The sequence below is a fragment of the Leptodactylus fuscus genome, chromosome 7 (assembly GCF_031893055.1).
Source record: "Leptodactylus fuscus isolate aLepFus1 chromosome 7, aLepFus1.hap2, whole genome shotgun sequence".
Lineage (NCBI taxonomy): Eukaryota > Metazoa > Chordata > Amphibia > Anura > Leptodactylidae > Leptodactylus > Leptodactylus fuscus.
Window position 1 is genome coordinate 65,735,562 of NC_134271.1, and position 21,803 is coordinate 65,757,364.

At 40.6% G+C, this 21,803-nt stretch overlaps 1 protein-coding gene across 1 annotated transcript in view; it reads left to right on the plus strand.

Annotated features, from left to right (window-relative positions):
- Window positions 1-21,423, plus strand: part of SLC7A10 (solute carrier family 7 member 10) — a 71,405-nt gene extending 49,982 nt beyond the window's left edge. Inside the window, exons 6-11 of the mRNA XM_075282036.1 lie at window positions 1,983-2,106; window positions 2,201-2,304; window positions 9,220-9,316; window positions 13,855-14,004; window positions 18,888-19,065; window positions 20,917-21,423. Of these exons, the coding sequence (XP_075138137.1) occupies window positions 1,983-2,106; window positions 2,201-2,304; window positions 9,220-9,316; window positions 13,855-14,004; window positions 18,888-19,065; window positions 20,917-21,050 (787 nt within the window). The 3' untranslated portion in view covers window positions 21,051-21,423. The remainder of the gene's footprint in view (window positions 1-1,982; window positions 2,107-2,200; window positions 2,305-9,219; window positions 9,317-13,854; window positions 14,005-18,887; window positions 19,066-20,916) is intronic.
- The last annotated feature ends 380 nt before the right edge of the window (window positions 21,424-21,803 follow it).

Consider the following 21,803-nt stretch of genomic DNA (forward strand, 5'->3'; position numbering starts at 1 on the left):
GAAGCCTGCAAGCCCTGGAAAAAAAATATTCATCTTTTAAGCCAACGGTAGTTCTCTAAATCATGATCAAAATGGGCTGACACCAGTACCCTAAGTGTACTTGCTTTGAGGCCCTTATCAAGACCTGCTAACTAAAAAAAAAAAAAAAATGTAACATTCTTACAATGTTTGGATAGTTAATGTCAGGGATATTATCATCACACGAGGAAAGAAATATCTTCCGTACTTTGTTATAGATAGTGTGAGTAACTTTTTTCCTTCCTGCCTGGAACGTTTTAATAACGGATTCTGATAGTCCTCTTGATTTTAGAATGGAAACCTCAGAAGCCAGACAGCTAACTGGAGTTTTTAAGGATTTGGATGGACCACAGGCTCCTGATGTAGAAGGTTTGGTACTATTGGAAGTACCTTCAGTTCTGCTGTTTTGAGATTGTTTAAAAGTCCAAGCCAAGCTCTTTTGGGCTATACTGGTGCAGTTAGAATAACTTTTTGTTTTCCCTGATGATTTTGGGGAAAAGAGGAAACACAAACGCTTAGATATCGGGTCTCCTGCCCTCATTTTAAGCCATAATTAACATCAGTTTGTATATGCAAGGATTCCAACTCTTGTAATAGGGTTTTTCTTAAGAAGACCATCAGCTTTCCTGTCCAGTGGATCATTAAGTTGGGAGGAATCTTAAAAGGCTAAGATAAGTTATGGAGTAAATTAGGAGTCATATCTTCTGTCCTCCATATCTGAAGGGGCTCCGCGCAGCTTTCCTTCTTCAAGGAATTCCTCAGACACAGATGGGACATAAATAACACTGTCATCCGAATCTGGTTCTGTTATTATATTTATTATATAACTCTTTTTGGTTATAGGTTGTGGTTCAGTAGAGGAAAAAGTTTTGGAAAAAGAAGCTAAGGAGAACTGAATCTCTTACTAGCCCCTTAATTTCTTCTATTAAGGATGGTTGTTCCTCTTTATTTTTTTAGTACAAGATTGACTGAAGTGATTTTTATTTTTTTTTAATAGATTAGGTTCTTGCCACAAATGGGGCACTTTTAAGTGCACCATTTTTAGCTTAGTTTCCTAAAATAAATATATGATAATAAAAGGGAATGAGAACCCTTAATCTATGCCATGTAACTACACATTACCAGATTACTTACTGGGGCTGTGAGTATGCCAGGCTCATATGCCACTCTAGAGGACTCATCTCCCCAGGCATTATCACAGACACACATGGGTGACCCTACCTTGAGGAGAAATGCCTCTGGTCTTACAAACTTTTCATGATGACTACGTACCTCATTCCGCCAATAGGAATGTTCCTGGTCCATCTGTGTCATCCAGGAAGGGAGTGAGAATGCTGTAGACTTCAAATTTCCCTCCCTTTGGCACCTCTCACAACCAGGAGTATGTCTCCAGACGACCAGAAGTTACAGCAGCGTGCGTCCCAGCATGGAAGCATCTTCCAGCGAGGAAGGCAGGGAGCCACCCATAAAGAACAGAGGCCTGCAGAACTTATCTCCACTTTACCACTGGCGCAGGAAGAGGCAAACCTCCGAGACTCTGTGGCACAGAATCGCAGGAAGAACCCACTGGACCCCACTTTGCCAGGTAAATTTAACATGCACCTAAGAGGGACACGATAAAAACAACGAAGAGAGGTGGGGACAGGTTAATTAACTTCTTGTGTGCTTTTTCCTGTTCTCAATAGGAGGTGGAGATACAACCTCCTGTGGTGCTGTCATGGAGGGCATTTTGAGAAATATAAAATCGCCAAATCTTCTGAAGTGCTGTACAACATGAAGATGTAATTTTAAAACTGAAACAATCAGAAAGGAGAGGCATTTATAAATGTGTTGCACAACGACTAGCTGAGAATCTGGGACTTCTAATATTAATTTTATCACATTCTCTCTCTTTAAGAAAACCTTTTTTGTTATGAAAAATCTCTGTAATGGGGAAAAATATTGAAAGTTATTTTATGTTTTAGGAATCTACCTCGTGCTATATTCATCTCCATCCCATTGGTAACATTTGTGTACACATTTACCAACATAGCCTATTTCACAGCTATGACACCAGAAGAACTGATATCATCAAATGCGGTGGCAGTTGTAAGTAGACTCTTCCTCAACCATCTTTGGCCAGCCTGCACAATGTTACTCTATATATATTTTCAGCCTTTTTCCCCCCCTTCTGTTACTTTAGACTTTTGGTGAAAAGTTATTGGGATATTTTTCCTGGATCATGCCAGTCTCAGTAGCGCTGTCTACATTCGGAGGAATTAACGGATACCTCTTTACCTCATCAAGGTTGGATGCTGTACGGTTGACCATTGTAGAGTTAGCATCTAACATCTTCTACAATCAGTAGTAAATCTCCAATATGCCTAACAGCTATTTTTTTGTGATCTCAAAGACCAGACTATGCTCAGTCCAGTTGCGTATTACTAATATTAACATTAGTTGCGTGGTTAATGGCTTCATAGTCAGTAATACTTTTGTCATAAAACTTGATTTAGTTGAAAGGCTATGTAGCTTGGCAAAAAAGGGGCATGACTTAACATGCAACAGTGGTCATTAGAATTTTGGTGTATTTTTTTGTCAAAAACTAAGCTAACAAATAGGTGATCTAAATTAGGCTACACAGTCTAAAAATGCACCAGATTATTCAGCTGCAACCAATTTAAGTGTAGCTAGACAGAATTTCTAAATTTGCCCCATCTATATATCCAGCTTAATATTAGAGTTCATGAAAGATTGAAAAATGTTAAAGACCCACAATTTATTTCATTCTGATCTGAAAATAAGGATTTGTTCACACCACATTTGGCATATGGGGTTTCATTCACAAATACATAGATATACTTTAGAATGTCTACCAGACAATATATATTTATATTTATGTGTCACAGGTCTCAGTTCGCCAAAAGATGCTCCCAGTGTATACTTCAGAAGTAGGCTCACAACATGATGTGAACAGAGCCCAAGGTTATTCAGACTCTTATTTTTTTTTTTTTTTTTTTGCTTCTTTGTTTTTTTTTGCATTGGACCTCATTTTCATAAAAGTGCAACAGAAGCATGTCCAATCAGAGGCATAACGATCATGGTCACAGGGAGTGCGACCGCAACTGGGCCCAGAGGGATATGGGGCCCGCGGGCACCTTGAAATGGCCGAGGCCCCGACCATAAGGGCTGGGGAAAGCCTTGTTCCCTAACCATTAAACATATTGTTAATGGAAAGGGGACTGACTGGGCCCCTTTTTATTAAATGCCAGCCCAGGGGATGTGTGTAAAAAAACAAAAAGAAAAAACAACTTATGCTCACCTGTCATGGGCTGAGCATCCTCACCGATGATCTTCCTGCAGTAGAGGTTAAATCCTAGTGGGCTAAAGGACCTTTAATGATGTAATGACCTCAAAGGTCCTTTAGCCCACTAGGATATGATCAGATTCTCGTGTGGGCGGAGCTATTCTGGACTGTACAGGACAGTGTGGAAGTGCTGGGAAAAGAGTCTAATGGAAGGTGGAGAGAAGGGAACATGTGTGAGCAAGAGGGTGACAAGGGGGTGCAGGCTGCATGTGAGCAAGAGAGGAATGAGGGTGTAGGCTGTGTGTGAGCAAGAGGAGGGAATGGGGGGTACAGGCTGTGTGTGAGCAAGAGAGTGACGTGAATGTGCAGGCTGTGTGTGGACAAGAGGGGTATATGGGGGTGTAGGCTGTGTGTGAGCAAGATGGGGGAATGGGGGGGGGTTCAGACTTGGGGGGGCTCTAAGCACATAATACTGTGTGGGGGCCACTGGTGAGCAAATAATACTGTGTGGAGACCACTGGTTAGCACACAATACTGTGTGGGGGCCACTGGTTAGCACATAATACTGTTTGGGGGCCACTGGTCAGCATATAATACTGTGTGGGGTTCACTGTGGAGCATGTAATCTGTCCCAGTATCGTTTACATGCCAGGTGCTGCCCTGCTCTCTCACCATATTCTTGATAACTTCAGTTGTGGGTACTAAAGCTGTATCCCTTTCAAGTGTCTGAGATATTGCTTCAGCACCTGTAACCGCCATCAAGAATTCTCTCTATGAAGAGGGCCCGGACAAAAGTTTGCACGCAGGCCCACAAGACTTTAGTTACACCACTGTGTCCTATGGCTGTTTTTTGACCTTTGCAAGTCAATGGGGCTGTGGAAATGACAGACAGTACATGGCTGTGCGGCCTTTTTTAGTGGATTAGACTTAATTCAGCTTTTTTTTTTCTTTTTTTTTTTTTTTTAACTAGTTCTGGCCCACTCATACTTCATACGTCCAGGAGGTCCACTCTTCTAGGGGTTATCCACTTTCTACAATTGTAAGGTCATACATCTGTTGGACTTCAGCCCTCAGAACCTCATGTACAAAAAACATAAACAAACCTAAAGTTTGTCCAGTCCTGAACTAGGGAAATTAGCCTGGACCAGAAGTGGGCATAATACAAAAGAATATTGTGCCTGTGTTAAGACTTCTAGTTCTGACCCAACCAAGCCATAGGGCTCAGTTTCTTCACAATGCATTTTGTGGCAGAAAATGTAGTTTGTAAACTCTACATACCGCAAAAATATGTCATAATCACAAAATATATTACATCAACACAAACAGTTGTGTACATTTTCTATTCTATTTACAGAATCAATTTTTGGGTCAAAAAAATAATTATTTTCTATCACAGAAGGTTAATTTGTGGCACAATGTTTTGTTGCAAAGAATTTTATTTTGTAATACACAATTTTATTTTTTTGGTGTAATGTGTTTTACATTACTTGCTTTACAAAATACATCATATGTCTCAAAAATAAAATAGTGTTTTACAAAATAAAATTCACAAAATAATATACTGTGTCACAAGTTGGTTGGTTGGTTCCTATGATCAAATGACACCCTAGTTGGTTCTGTTTGTTTCAAGAAATTCTGTGTTCAGAAAAATTGTGTGAGACAAAATCATTGCTATCTGGCAAAGTCGTGACACAAAAGTTGTATTTTGTGTGACAATGACATTTTGTAGTAAAAAAAAAAAAAAGTTAAAGGCTTTGTGAACGTATCTCAAATAATTTCAAAAAAATAATCTTGTACACACAAAACAGTGTCCCAAAATCATGCTTGTGCATTCTGTGAAAAACTAATTAAATTTGTGCCCACAAATAAATACATGTTTTGTTTTTTTTTAAAATCAGTGACAAATCTGTGTGCAGTTTTTCTCATAAAGCTTCATGGTTGCATGGCAAAAAATGCTGCACAAGTACCACAAGTACATTGTAAAAATATACCCTTATAGTAGTTTAGCTAATCTTTTAGAAGAGTGTCTGACAACGAAACAACCATTTCTAAAATAATGCCCTGTAGAATTATTACTTGATCGGGGGGGGGGGGGGGGGGGGGGGTCAATGGGAGTGCCAAAGATGAAGTAAAGCACTCTGCTATCTGCAGCTGACCCATGCACTCGAGTTATGCCTAACATTAGCATGAGACATGATAATCCAAAGTGTAATATTTGCCTGTCATGCACAATATCTATTCTTAAACAGCATAGAAGAAGTAGCTCACCAGATATTTCTTCATCTATAAATGTCGTGTGACTTATCTACAGGGACTGTAACTAGAAATATGATGATTTGCACTAAATTCCTATTTTGTGAACCTCATAAGTTGCATATTGATCTGCTCCATGATTGTTAAGCAATATTTCCTCTAAACTTTCTGTAGTGCTCTAACCTGAACCTGAGAAATACAGATTTTGAACTTCCATCTTAATATTTTAACTGTATTACAATATTTTGTATGCTACCATATTAAAGAGGACCGTTCTCCACCTCCACCAATTCCAAGTCTTTGCAGCCTTCAGTAGGTGCTGCACCACCGATTCTATGAAAGTTGGCCTTTTTTCATTCCTCTGTCAGCTGTCAGGTGGGTGATCCCTATCTATCTGCTCCAGCCAAGGACCACCCAATGGACACTAGAGACTATGATTATGCCATATAATTACGATAGTCATTTCTTGGTTACGCCTCCTAGAAATTTATAAATAAATTGTCAACTGGGTGATACCATTTTCCTTCTCAAATAGTGTGTCCCTACATAGTCTGACACTACCAGCAGTGATTGCACAGCGTCAAACAGGAGAGAGACCACCACAAACTAGTGAAACCAAGTTATCTTTTTATGCTTAAATTATTATGGAGAAATGCTTTAATGCAGACATATGAGGAAAGACGCTTCAAAATTGTTATTTTATAAAGATTTACCATAATGGGTCCTCTTTAATTAAACAACATTCTGTATTTTTTAAGCTAAATGGATCAAACATTGTGTGTTGACTAATATAGTGGTTGTAGGTCTGTATTTGGAATATTTCTGGCTACTTCCAGCTGTCACTAGAAGGATCTTACGGCACATTTCTTTATTATTGTGCTCTTTCTATAATAGATATATCTATCTATCTGTCTGTCTATCTTAACATTCGGGAGATATATCATAAGGAGAATTTTTAAGTCAGTTTTGCTGGAGTCTGTATTAGCATAATTTGAACCAAGTTTATCAAATGTCGCACAACTGCTGATAAATTTGGTACAGCTATGTATCTGTGCTTAGATGCTTCTCCACTTTCTAAGGGCTCGTTCACACGGGGCAAGAGGGAGTGGATTTTGCCACTGAATCCACGTCATTATCCACCGCATCACAATAGAGATATATGTAGACCGGTAGCTTACTTTTTTCCTTGAGCAGCATGTTGCCGCTCACAGAAAAAAGAAGCAAGCTGTCCTTTCTTCAGGCAGATTCCGTGGCTGATTCAGCCCAGGCGTCCGCCTCGCAGCAGCACGCTCCAGACTGGGCCCATTCATTTGGGCCAACTCCAGAGCAGGAAGCCGTGACAGTCGTGGCAGGTGCATTTTAGACCTATTCTGACGCGGTTTCCCGTGTCACAATCAGAACCAAAATCCTCCATTCCTCTCCACTAGAGATGAGCGAATAGTATTCGATCGAGTACGACTAGTCGATCGAATACTCGTATCAGTCGAATACCACGCGAGAAAATTCCATTGAATTCAATGCAAAAACCTCCTCGTGCTCCTCGTCCTGCTACTTCCGGAACTTGGAGGATCCAATGTGTCGAACTTTGGTTTCCATGGAAACCGGAACAACATTCCTGTTTTTTCCCATAGACTATAATGTTATTCGATATTCGATCGAATACTACTCGCTCATCTCTACTCTCCACATGTGAACTAGGCCTAAGGCACCTCTGTACTGGAATAAAATAGCAAAAATGTTTGTGACTTTTTAAAAAGTTGAATCTAAAAGACCGGGTAATGTCAGCTAGACAGGCTAAGGTCGCTGATTTTCCCACCACTTTTGATTGCCAAATTTTTTGCACAAATAAGCTGAAAAAGTGACAACCTATATTTTGCTTGTTTTTAACACCAGAATTCTGGATCGCAGGGCTTGATAAATTTCCCCACTATGCATAAGTGAAGGTGCTGAGGGATGATGCTTAACTCATGTCTATTTTAGTAAACAATTGCATCATCTATAAAAGAACAGTGCTGCAGAATCTTTTCTTAGGATGTTGTGGCATGCTTAGGTCATTCTTCTTGTAAATTGACAACTGAGTATTGCCATTCCTTTGTCAGAGATGTGTGTTCCTGACAAGTTCATCCTTATTTTATATCCATTTAGAACACAGTCCAGGTTTGGAACTGCAGTGGCATTTTTTCCCAAACTTTCCAAAGAGGAAGAAAATGAGCAGAGAAAAACTCAGCAAAAACTGAATGAAAAATACTCATTGAAAAAAAAAAGGCATTGCGTTTTTTTTTTCTGCAGTGGTGGTTTTTGTTTCAGATTTTGCTGCTTTTTTTGTGCCAATGCCAGGAGTGAATTTAGCACATAGGAGAAGTAGAAAAGGTTCCTTTTTATTTTCCATTCCATTTGAAGCCATGCCAGCTTTGACAACAAAAACTTCAGCTTTTCCACAATGTGGGGCCTGAACTTAAAACCCTGCATGCAGGGTTCCTCTGTCCGCTTGAGAAGTCGGACATCTTCACTTGCGGACAGGAAAGGACGGGCACGGAGTGCAAAAGAACGCACCCGATGCCCATTTAAATAAATGACAGGTGTCACGGACACAGCTAGTGTCCGCTCCTAGTGTCCGTGACAGATTTTGAGCGGACACTAGGAGTGGACACTACATGTCGGACACCGACGGTAGTGTGAATGCCCCCTTAGTGTGCTATACGTGTATTTCATGAATAGCACACTGACCCATTCTTTTCTATGGGCCCGTACACACAACTGTGATTTTCATGGTCCCGTGTGCGGGCAGACAGTCCAAGTCACATCATATAGGACCAGTCTTATTCCTGTTCTATTTTGCGGCTGGTGCTTTCGTGGCTTCTATTCATTTAAAGGGGCTCTATCATTAGATTTTGGCCATTTTAGATAATCATATGCCTGAAAAGGCTATTCAGGTGCTGCTAATCGATTTAGAAAAAAACTGATATGCTAATGAGTCCCTCCGTGCACCCCCCCTCCTCCCCCCAGCGTCATACCTTCCTCACTTGCGCTCTAAGTCCTCCTCCTCCTCCCACGTCTGTATTCTCAGCGATAGAGGATTGAAATCTTGGGCATGCACAGTAAGCATGCGTGAGTGCCATTGTCTTGTGGAGAACTGTGAAAATGGCACTGGGGAATGCTTACTGCGCATGCCCAAGATTTCAATTCCCTACCGCTGAGAATACAGACGCTGGAGGCAATTACTCGCAGGGAGGAGGAGGACAAAGACTTAGAGCACAGGCAACAGAGGTGTTGGTGAGGAAGGTATGACGCTGGGGGGAGGGGTGCACGGAACTCCCAGGGTGTACGGGGGGACTCATTAGCATATCTGGTAAATCATATAAATGGCGGGGTAATGTTCATGGAAAAAGGGTATCTTGGCCCATTCAAATCCACGGAAGGGACATATTCACTTGTGAAGGCCGTTTTTGAACCCATGTATTTCAATGGGTCTATTCACACAATTCTATGACCATTTTGATGGCCGTTAAAAGAAATTTTATGTGAATAGACACACTGAAATCAATGTGTCCTCAAACCAGGCCATGTGATGTTTTATTCTGTCATGTTAATAAAAGTCCTGAGATTCAAACACTGATTGGGTGCTACAGAGAAAAGCATTTTAGTTCTTGTTCTTTCCATAGGCTATGCTTCTCTGGAGCCCGAGAAGGCCACTTGCCAAGTTTACTGGCCATGATACATTTTAAATATTGCACCCCAGTACCCGCTCTGCTGGTTTGTGTAAGTACCTTTTTCATAGATTTATTTTTACTTGAAAACTGCATAGTATCCTAATTTGCGTTATTCACAGTGAATCTTTATCTTTAGAGGTTTTCCCCATCTAGAAAATTGATGGTATATCACCAGGATTTGATAACTGTTGCTCTAACCTCCTGAGACTGAAGCGACCACTACAATTTTCTGTACAATTTGCTGTACAATTTCCTGCACAGCAGCTGTCCTGACCCCATTGACTTTTTAGTTAAACAGTTTACTTCTTTCTTCAGTGGGGATCATTCCACTGTGGTATCATTAAGTGAATGCATATCCTATTTGCCATCATTTTATGAGATGTGAAAATCCCTTTCAGGATACATCGACATATCACGGTGCACTGTGGGATATCTGCAGCAGACCCAAGCAGAGTAACAAAAGTTTGGTTTTTACTATGGTTTTTAACCCTTGCAGCTAAAATGGTTTTAAATGCAGACAAAACCTTGCCTGCATGTGGCAACTAGTGATGCAAAGTTTTAGAGGTAAACATCTGTATAATTGTAAAGTTTTCGGCGGTCACATGCAGCTGCTACTAGAATCCAGACTAAGGCACTGTACACATAATAGAATTCCACCATGAAAAAATTGTGCGCTGCTCAGCCTTGCCGCGGACTCTGTAGCTGATTAAGCCCATCACCCCACCCCCTACATTCTATCAATATAGTCTTAAAAAAAAAAAGATGGATAGATAGATAAATAGTAAGTTGGATCTACACAACTGAATTGATTATTTTCTAGATGCGAACTTTGTAAATTTTTTGCAGAAATTATTTCTGATGCTAGACATTTTCACAAACTACATAATGAAAAATGGAAACAGGAACCCTCCAAAATCGGTGAAGAATCAACGCATAATAAGTAGTATACAAGCAATATACAGTACCAACAGTAATCCAACTCTACCATAAAAAAATTAAAAGTATATCGTAGCTTATAAAACACCCAACCGTAACACCATAATATATCAAAAACTGGCAATAAGCCATAATGAATCCTAAGGGCTAGTTCACACAGGGGTTACGCGTATGCACATTCCATCGCGGTTTTCCTCTCCGGATTAGGCCAAAATAAATGGGCCTAGTCGGGCGGGTGCGGTCGCAAGGCAGACGTCTGCAGCTGAATCAGTTGTGGAATCCGCCTTCTTTTTTCCGCTAGCGGGAACAAACCGCTATCGGAAAAAAGAAGCCAGCAGTCAACATAGACCTCTATTGTGAGGGGGTGGATTTTGAGGCAGATTCTGTGTTAAAATCCTCCCCCTCTTGCCCCATGTGAACGAGCCCTAAGAGTAAGGTATAATAAAAGAGGGGAGGGGAAATAGTGCAAGGAGTATACAGCACAAACCAGGACATATGGCTGCACAAACACAACAGTTTATTCTTCCCTCTAGTTGTGCTCACGGTGGGATCCTACATTTATAAATACAGCCAGAGGGCAGCTTATAAAGTCAGTCACCATTATCCCACATCACAGACGGAACTTGAAGTTCCTTGAAAAATCTACAATGGGGCCCCTACCTACCTACGTTGTGCTATTGAGAATAGTGCTATATCTTAGGGGGCAGAAGGAATCTTCAGGGCCCCCACAGGGTGCAGAGCCCAGGAGCAAGTAGTACCACTGCCACACATAATATAGGTACATCCACATTGCTCATAGAAACACTACACAACACATATAGAAGCTTTCTCAGCACCTACCTCATCAGTCCCTCTGTCCATATAGGTATTAATACTTCAGCTATCTTCAATAATATGTCACACCAGGGTCTACAGCCTGTTGTGTTTTTCCTCAGAAACAGGGAAGAGAAGTTTGTAACATGACCAGAGCTACTGACAGAATTCGGTGAGGTAATGAGAGAAACACGCCACCTGTGCTGCTGACTGGAAACACCTGTCATGTCTGCCTCAGTCACAGCATCAATCCTGTCAGAGAATAGGCCTCCTGTACCGAGGCCCTTGAAAACAGGAGGCAGAGTAGTTGCCCATAGCAACCTATCAGATCATGTCTGTCATGTCACAGCTACGATTTTGAAACTATAAACTGATCTCTGATTGGTTTCTGTGGGCAAATGGTCAGCTCTCAATTTCTTATGGAGCACACACATACATATACACAAACTTACATAGCATACACATACATATACACACATGCATATACATACACACAGATATATACATACATACATATACACACACACATATATATACACACACACATGCATATACATACATACATACACATATATATATATTTGTATGTCCACATTAGGTTTTGGCATATACTGCCACTGTAAAATATTGCAAGTGATTTGTCGCTTTTCTGAAAATTGTGGCAGCCAGGTGGCTTCTGAAGGCTTCCTGGCCGGTCATAGCAATATCACTATTGAGGCTTATCTACGGCTTTACTATAGTCTGCCAGTCCACTAAATCACTACCTGTGAAAACATAACTTCTGAAGACCAGAAAGAGGGACAAAATGTGCAGTGCCCTATGTGCACCACAGAAAATGTATCTCTGCCCACTTTACATTGATTCCACCCATTCTCATTCATTTTTTTATGTGACCCACACAGTATAATCCTCCTATACTCACCCATACATTATATGTCCCCACATTATAATGTTCCCTTCCAACTGCCCCACAGTATTAAGTCCCTGGTGCCCTAGTTTAAACTGGGGGAAACTAGAGGGTACATGAAACTGGGGCAGCTGGAGGGTCACATTAAACCGTGGGGTTAGTTGGAGGGGGACAATAAATTAATAGCAGCTGAAGTGGGACATTAAACTGGGGGCAACTAGAGGGAGACATTAAACCGTAGGTGTAGCTGGAGGATGACATTAAAAAGGGGGCAACTAGAGGAAGACAGGTCCCCTTCCAGCTGCTCCCATGATCTAATGTCCCCCTCCAGTTGTCCCCAGTTTAATGTCCCCCTCAATAAACCCCCCCCCCCAGTTTAAGTGCCGCCCCTCATCTACTCCCAGTTTCATGTCCCCTCTCCCATCTCTGCCCCTAGTTTCATCTCCCCCCTCCATATCTGCCCCCAGTTTTATGTCCCCCCTCCATCTCTGCCCCCAATTTCATGTCCTCCCTGGACATGAAACAGGACCAGGACATACCTCCCACCAACCAGAACTGCGGGAAAGGACCCCGAATCCGGGAATGTCCTGCAGAATCCAGGACAGTTGGGAGGCCTGGTGAAAATAGGAGAGGAAGAAAGAAGCAGAGTGATCCAGGGGGCCAGGTACTGGTTCTGATCACATGACCTGGGGTAGGCACCAGCCCAGAACCCCAAAGACCAGAATGAAAGTAACCCAGAAGACATAAGTAAAATAAAACTCCACAGGCAACCCCTTTCATTTTAGTACATTTTTTAGCAAATCTGGGCCTTGCAACTACACAAATTTGACAGGGGTTTTCTGGGCCTAGCTCTCAAAACTAAGGGGGTGTTCACACTACCATTGGTGTCCGCTCCACAGTGTGTGTGGCTATTGTCCATATAAGGTTTTAGCAACGGACACTACCTGGTATGTTTGCAATTTCCATTCATTTCAATGGGATTTTATCTTGAGTCCTTTAGTGTCCGTTTGTGTCCTTTAGTGTCTGTTTACAACCATGTCTGTTTTTTTCGGGCCTATTCACAGGAGTAAAATGGTGTGTAATTTGGTGTATAAAATTTACACGTGTATTTTGGAGTGTCTTTTTTTTCAAAAAACGCTTCAGTAAACGCTCCAAAAAAAACGCTCCGTAAATGCTACTGAAATGCCACGTGTAAAAAAAACACGTGTAAATTTTTTACACGTGTAAAAATTACACTCCAAATTACACGCCATTTTACTCCATGTGAATAGGCCCGAAGTGGAAAAAAAAATCCTACATGCAGGACTTTTCTGTCCATTTGAAAAAAGGGACAGCAAATGTCCGTTATTTTTTTTTTTATTTTTTTTTTAACATTGAGGTCTATTGGCAACAGACATAACAGACAGTAACTCATAGCCATGAGTTACTGTCCGTTATTTTGTGTCCATTTATTTTCTGTGCATGCTCAGAAAGCATAAACAGCAGAAAAAAAACAAAAACGGACAGTATTAAAAAAAAATAGATGCTAACTGTTGACAACTGATACTGAAGTGTATCCGTTTTTTAACTGATCCTTTAAATGGATCAGTTAAAAAACGGACACATTAACATCAGTTAGCATCAGTTAGTGCCAGTTAACGTCTGTTATGATATGTGCCCGGATTTTAGGTTTGTTTTTTTTTTAATGGCCACCTTCATAACAGAATCCAATCGTAGTGTGAACTCTGCCTAACACAGAGAACATTCCCGTCAGCACAGCTCTGAGTTCTCTTGGCCACTGAGTAGTAGCTATGCTGAGTTACTACTGAAGCAATGAACAAATTGAAAACACTGTTAACAATGTATGAGATACTGTACGTGAAGGATTATTTTCAAGTTTGCGTTTTTCCCATGGGACATTACTGATAATGGCTGATGTCTTCTTTTCTTAGTGTGGAGCGACAATTATCATCATGCTGGTTGGTGATACATACACCTTGATAAACTATGTGTCTTTTATTAACTACCTCTGTTATGGAGTAACAATTATGGGGTTAATTGTGCTTCGCTTCAAGAAACCCAAAATGTTCCGACCAATCAAGGTAAGAGCAGCACAATACAATGCAATGTTGTCCACACTTCTCTCATTGGTGCAGAGAAACTCCCTTTAAGGGTATACAACAAACATGTTAAACCAACCCCAGGACTTTAGGGTCCATTCACATGGAGGAAAATGTTGAGGAATTTGGTGTGGAATTTTCCACGCTGAAAAAAAAAGCCTCCCATTGACTTCAATGGGTGCTGCTAGAGGAACAATTTTCAGCGTGGAAAATTCTACACCAAATTCCTCACCATTTTCCTCCGTGTGAATGGACCCTTAGGGTAAGTTCCCACAGAGTTTTTTGGTCAGGATTTTGAGGCCGTATCCGCGATATCTGTCTGAAGACCCTCCCAACTAGGCCCATTCATTTGGGCCTAATCTGGAGCGGAGTGCGTGACTGGATGCCGGTGCACTGCACCGGCATCCAGTCGCGGCTACCCATATTTTGGACTGGAACCTGAGGCGGTCATGATAGACTCCCTTTAATGAAGAATATAATATTGCATTATCTGTCTGATGCTTGGTTCACACATCAGTATGCCATCCATCCGTTTGAATTCAGTTTGAGACTAAAAACAGACTGATACACATACTGATTGTATACTGACACCTTTTTAAGCTGATAGCAAACGCTGTGCGTCCCCTAGAGGACAGATAAGGGGATTAAAAGTAGAAAAATTTTAAACAGAGTAGAGATAAGGACATTTATTATATGTACTTGTATGTATGTGCATCAGCATCCAGTCGCGGCTACCCGTATTTCGGACTGGAACCTGAGGCGGCCTCCGCTTCAGGTTCCAGTCCAAAAAACCCTGTGTGAACTTACCCTTATAGTGCTCAGAGCTGTAAACACAGTGCTATAATCTGTTTGCTGAATGGCCACATCATTTTGAGGAAAATCTTTCTGCGGTGCTCAGCCACCCCAGAACATGCTCACAATACACTCATTTTACACTGGGGCTGGTTTAACAACTTTTTTGGTCATGATAGACTCCCTTTAATGAAGAATATAATATTGCATTATCTGACTGATGCTTGATTCACACATCAGTATGCCATCCATCTGTTTGAATTCAGTTTGAGACTAAAAGCAGGCTGATGCACATACATACAAGTACATATAATAAATGTCCTTATCTCTACCTTGTTTACAATTTTCTACTTTTAATCCCCTTATCTGTCCTCTAGGTGGTGGACAGCGTTTGCTATCAGCATAAAAAGGTGTCAGTATACAATCAGTATGTGTATCAGTCCGTTTTTAGTCTCAAACTGAATTCAAACGGACGGATGGCATACTGATATGTACCAAGCCTTAGGTCATGTACACACTGCTTTAACATGGTTTGACATATGCACCAAAACAACTCCCAGTGCATATGTAAAATGTACATGATGCCTTATGGACCCAATTGATGTCAAAGTTTGTTATTGGTATACCTTTTATTTTAAATGTATAGAGAAGTGAGGTACAAATACTTGATAGTACATCAAGTAATACAATAAATGTGATGGTTGTGGGTCACACTATGTGGTACAAAGTACGTTTACTTAAACGCTGCAAAACAAAGCTCCATTTGGTGTGGAATTTTCCATGCTGGAAAAAAGCCTCCCATTGATTTCAATGGGTTCTTCTAGCTATTTTTTTCCACTAGTGGAAAATTTCACAGGACCCTTACTGAGGGTATGTTCACACATCAGTATGCCATCAGTCTGTTTGAATTCAGTTTGAGACTAAAAATGGCCTGATACACATACTGATTGCATACTGACACCTTTTTATGCTGATAGCAAACGCTGTCCTTCCCCTAGACTACAGATAAGGGGATTAAAAGTAGAAAATTGTAAACAAAGTAGAGATAAGTAGGACACAGGGACATTTATTATATGTCCTTATCTCTACTCTGTTTACAATTGCTACTTTTAATCCCCTTATCTGTCCTCTAGGGGACGGACAGCGTTTGCTATCAGCATAAAAAGGTGTCAGTATACAATCAGTATGTGTATCAGGCCATTTTTAGTCTCAAACTGAATTCAAACGGACTGATGGCATACTGATGTGTGAACATACCCTTAGCTTTTAGGAGTGATATACAAGGGTCAGGAGTCTGTGTGATACTCCACAAGCTCACATAAGGTCAGGTTGCATCTACCCTACAGCGCCCCTTTGAATCTCTCAGAGGTTGCCTATAGCCTGGCTACTTTACAGGCCACAAGACTAACAATCTCTCACGGACCCCCGAACGGAAACCTATATGCATTAAAAATCAGTTAGCTAAGAAAACACACGGACCTCATAAACTAAAATGGGGTCCGTGTGGTTTCCACATGAGTCATGCGGAGAGAAAAGACCTGTAAGCAGCACTTTTCTCTCCACGTTTTGTGTGCAAACCACATGGACCCCATTATAGTCTATGGGGTTCATGTGGTTTCTTAGCTAACCGCTTTTTAATGTGTATAAGGTTTCCATTCTGGGGGTCCCCAAGCGGACTCCCCGAATGAAATACCGAAAGCAGATGTGAACCAGGCATAATTCTGCTTGTCTTTCACCCTCTTGCCCAGAGCTGAAGTCCCACACAACCCTCAGTGACCCAAGCACAGCTCCAGGGTTGAAGTCTTGCACAGAATCTGAGATGTGACTCTTCAGAGGGTTGAAGTCTCAGCTCTGTTTCTCCATGACAACACTCTGGCCTTGTTGCGTGCACCCTTCCAAACTTGTAGAAGCCTGGATCTCTGCCTCAACTTCAGAGGGCCAGTTATGCAGCATCCATTCAGACACACAGTCCATTTTTCCCACCAGCTTTGTAGTGCTTTGACACCACTACACACATATCTATGCCAGAGTTCGACTTTTCCCGGACCCATGCTGATGTTGGCATATACTTCTGCAAGTTGGCACCCAGAACACTTTCTTTCCTGCTGGAGAGTTATTTTTAATGGATATTGTCACTTACCTTGGCCTGTGGGGGGCAGATTACAACAAAGTTCAATAAAATATATGCATAATGCACACAGTACGTTTATATAGCAGTACTTTACACTCATTAACAAAATAATAACAACCGAGAAGGAGTTGTTAGAATCAAATGAAACTTTCTATGTTTGGATGTAACAGTGATAGATGTACAGTAACTGATTACAATATTAGAGCAAAAGGATACATTTATTGGAGAAAACCGTAGAATCAAAAGGAACCTCTAGTAACCTGTTAGGCTGCCTCTAGCCTGGATAAAAGATCAGATAAGGTTGGGTACGGAGGAATACAGGTTTTGAATAGTATTCTACAGCACATTTGCCCACAGACAAATGTGAATCCCAACAGGCACTACGCGTTTCAGGCATACGCCCTTTTTCAAGTGCAAAATAATAACTAGCTGTGAACGCCAGAGTGAGTGGTCTGGATCCTCAGCTAGTTATTATTTTGCACTTGAAAAAGGGCGTATGCCCAAAACGCGTAGTGCCTGTTACAATAAAGTCTAAACCATTTCATGGTACATAGATTTTGCGGACTTGTATTGAAGTGTGCACATCATCCTAAATCCACTTCCATCCTATGGGCCCCATACCCTGATGGCTTTGTATTGATTTACTCAGCGCATTGCTGCTACAAGAGCGAGGTTGCTGCCACCTTAAACTGTGTTTATAACTAAATGCTGATTGGTTGTTGTGACTATTCACAACATTATAAGAAGCCAATCAGGCATTCTTAACTTTTTTTCCCATAGAAGTGAGTGGAGAAAACCACACATGGACAGTCTGCTCTTCAATCACAGTGACTACACGATGGATGTTGTGGGACACCTGTTCTCAAAACATGTATGGTTCCCAGAGGTGGGACTTATTGCCAGACTGTTGGACATATTTTTATTGGCTTATTCTGTGGCTATGCCATAAATCTAGGAGGCAACTCTACCAAATAATTTTATCAAAAGCATTGATGCATTTTTAGTACCTTTTGTTTTATTACAGATTAACTATGTTAAATAAGTTAGTTGCACCTGAAAAATTGGGAAAGTTCCTCAAAAACTATTTCAAAACAGTTTTATTTCTGATTTTACCTGCTTAACGTGTACTGCATCGTGTAATGTCATGTCTGAAGGCACCCTTGAAGGGTTCAACCAGTACTCCAGTATTCTACATAAAGGAAAATATATGATATTCACTTTCCTTACACGCCATTGGGTGGCATAAAGTAATATACATTGGAGCTTTATATTCAGCGCTGATCAGAGGTGTCACTATAGGTATCTCATTGATCATAGCTGCATCAGGCCCAGAACCTCTGGGGGCCCACAGGTCATCTTCAACACACCAAGGAAGGTTAATCTTTTGATCTCCATTCTGATATGCTGTGAATACTGGCAGTCTGTGCATTGTTAATTTATTACTCCTGTACTCTGGTATACTGTTTGATCTTGCTGTGGAGTCTGCAGCTGATTCAGCCTCATAGTCCACAGCTCAAGACTCCCGCTGTTTAGGCTCAGTCATCTGGGCCTAACCAGTATCAGAATGCCTCTAATCCCTCTTCATTTTTGGCCATGTGAGCGTCCTCTAAATGTTTAGTACAATAAATATTAAATGATAATCCTTGATAAAGAAATAGATATATACTGTATAAAGCCGTAAATTTGCAAAGTCTGTTTAGTTCTTCTCCTTCTAATATACATGGTATGTTGCTAGCACAAGTAAAAGAGTGATACGGACCAGGTTGCTACTGACAAATGATAATATGTATTCTAATAATATAATAATTGTATCTATTTTATCTCTCACATAGTCTCTGTTATCCGTGTGTAAAATGAAATTACATACCCAGTATTTCTACATAGAAATTTTTCTAAGGAGAATTCAGATTTTAAAAAAAGGAATAATTTCTGTTTATTTCAGGTGAACCTTCTGATTCCAATCACCTATCTGTGTTTCTGGGCGTTCCTACTGATATTCAGCTTCTATTCAGAACCAGTGGTGTGTGGTGTTGGACTCATAATCATTTTAACGGGTGTGCCAGTTTTTTTCCTGGCAGTTTACTGGAAGAATAAACCAAAGTGTATAGACAGATTTATTGGTAAGTCATTCTTTGGAAGGGGGTGGGGGGAGGGCTATTAGATTGCCTATGTCAGTTTTCTGGTTAAGTAATATGCTAATAATTTCTCCTTGGTGGAAATTAGGAACATGCTCTAGCACCACCCTTTAAAAGGTAGCCCAGTATAGATTAATTCATAGTTTACAAAAAAAAAAAAAAAAGAAAATCTAATAACCCAAACCAGAATAACTCCTCCAAACAGCTGTTTTTAGGTTAATGCCTCTCGTCAGTGCAGACAAGGGTGCTGCCTGTGTCAGAGGTCTAGATGTGGGTCAGAAGGGGTACTATGCCTCATTAGGGAGAGATTTGTTAAACCATGCATGCTTACAATTCTAGGTAAGTAATATGAAAATAATACCATAGTGAAAAAGAGGAATGTCACAGATTATGCTATTAGGTTTTAAATAAATAAATAAATAAATATGCATTGATCTATAGTGAGCTTCCTTCCAAAACGAGGCACTAGAGTATGGTCCTATTTTCCACCAACAAAGTATTATTGGCATATTTCTTTCCCAGAATTTGAATTCTGTAGCAGGGTATGCATGGTCTAACAAGTCCCTGTAGCATCTCTCACTAAAGAGACATAATAACCCTTCCGACCCATATGTAGAGTGCTCACACAGCCAGCACCTTGCTCTGCACTCATGAAAGGCAATAACCATGAAACAGCTGTCTGTGGATGATTCCTTCTACTTTTAGGATGAGCTATTCTGACTTGGATGTCATTTCCAGATTATGCTAATAGGGTTATTTTTAAAACCGTACATTGATCTATAGAGTGCTACCTTCCTTAGGGTGGTGCTAGTGCATGTACCTCCTTTACTGTGAGGACTTTTTGAAAGATTCATCACCCCAAATTCTTTAGCAAGGCATCCATGGTCTAATAAGTCCCTGTACTGTCTTTCCCTAATAAGACATAGCACCCCTTTTGAACCAGTTTTCTGTTGTAAATCCTTTTTTTTCCTGTATAATTAGCAAATTTTTATTGTCTGTGCCCCATTGCCACTTTCAAAATATGGGTGGGGTCTAGCAGCGCCCAGCCAGCTGTCTGACAAATTTACTATTATTTACACTAGAAATAAGTGCATGCCAGCTCCTAGATAGAATACATTTTAATTTCTTCAGGTACACAAAAGGTGAAATGATGCAATTATTAGGCATATGCTGTATAATAAATGCCACTCCAAGGCACTTTTCCAGATGTAAATATATGTCATACTGTAAACATACTCTATAGCCCGTACATTCCATAGGCGATAATGTAAAAACTGCACACAGACAATTCTTTGGTCTTTTTCATCCAGTTCCAAAGTCCACAAATTGAGGCATAGAACCCTCCTTTTGTTATCAGTGAGGGATCCAGGATGTGGCCCCCAGTATCATAAGAATATGCCATAAATATCCTTGATGATCATGCCACTGGCTTGGGGGGCCCATGATAGAAAGAAAACCCATATCAGTTTAGACCTACTCATAGAATGTGAGAACCAAAGCAACTCTTCCCCTTCAAAGCAAGCAAACAAGGGAAACAACTGGTGCCAAGTGGACAGTCAGAGACATCATGAATTGGATAGAGGGAATCTAAAGTAATGTAAGCAGAAATCGAGGGTCATTCTTAGCTATGAGGCCTAATCTATACATTGAACGTCTTTGACGTTTAACTCTAGAATTGTTTCTATGTTGCTTTGACCAGTTATAAGACCCCTCTTAAAGGAAGGGTTCCACTGTGATTGAGCTTTAGAATCATACTTAGGAAGAAACACTACATTGTTACTACATATACATTATCTTTTGTGTTCCATAATAACACGACTTACATGTTCCTTCCAGAAAAGATGACATACTGTGGACAGAAAGTTTGCTACGTGGTATACCCTCAACCAGACCTTCCAGAGGAAGAAGATATGGTTCACTGCAATGATGCCCTGGTGTCTGACACTGAAAAGTCCCTGAAGATGCAATGAGCTACTTTCCAAGTCCAAGCTTTCCTGCATTTTGTTTACAGGCAAATATGTGGATAAAATGTACTTGAAAAATCTAGCAATATAGAGAAATATGGAATGGAAGGCATAAGGAAGAGCAATTCATCCCAGGAAACACAACATCACAGTGACTTACAGTTTTGGCAGGTGGCTAATGCAAAGAACTTGATGTCTTTTTGATATAATATGTTAATTAACCCCCTTTTAGCCTGGGGCAAGAACACTTGAAGACCCCCACTGGCTGTGTTCTCCTCCAGTCAAATGAGCCACTGTATATTCTAACTGAGAGAACTTTTATCAGCCTTCCAGCATGTATAAATTGAACTGGTCTTTGTTCCCTCAATTAAAGCATAATTTTCAACCACCTGCAGAGTACAGACTACAGGTTTTTGTATTTTAGCAATTTGTTTCTGATACAAGAATAGTTTATCAGATGTGAAGATAATAAAAAGGTTTATGTTGCTGAGGTTTGAGGATTAAAATGTATATAAACTTTTTAAAATTGACACACCAGCTTTCTGAAGCAAAATGGTGCATTTTTGGTGCATAGAAGTAAAGGATATCCAGCATCTCCAGTAGGTAAAAATTAACTTTTATTTCCGCATTAAAAGAATATAAGCATCACAGGTAAGTACACTTGGCGTACAGAGATTGTTAAGCTACGCGTTTCAGAACCTTGCTGGTTCCTTCATCATGCCATGATGAAGGAACCAGCAAGGTTCTGAAACGCGTAGC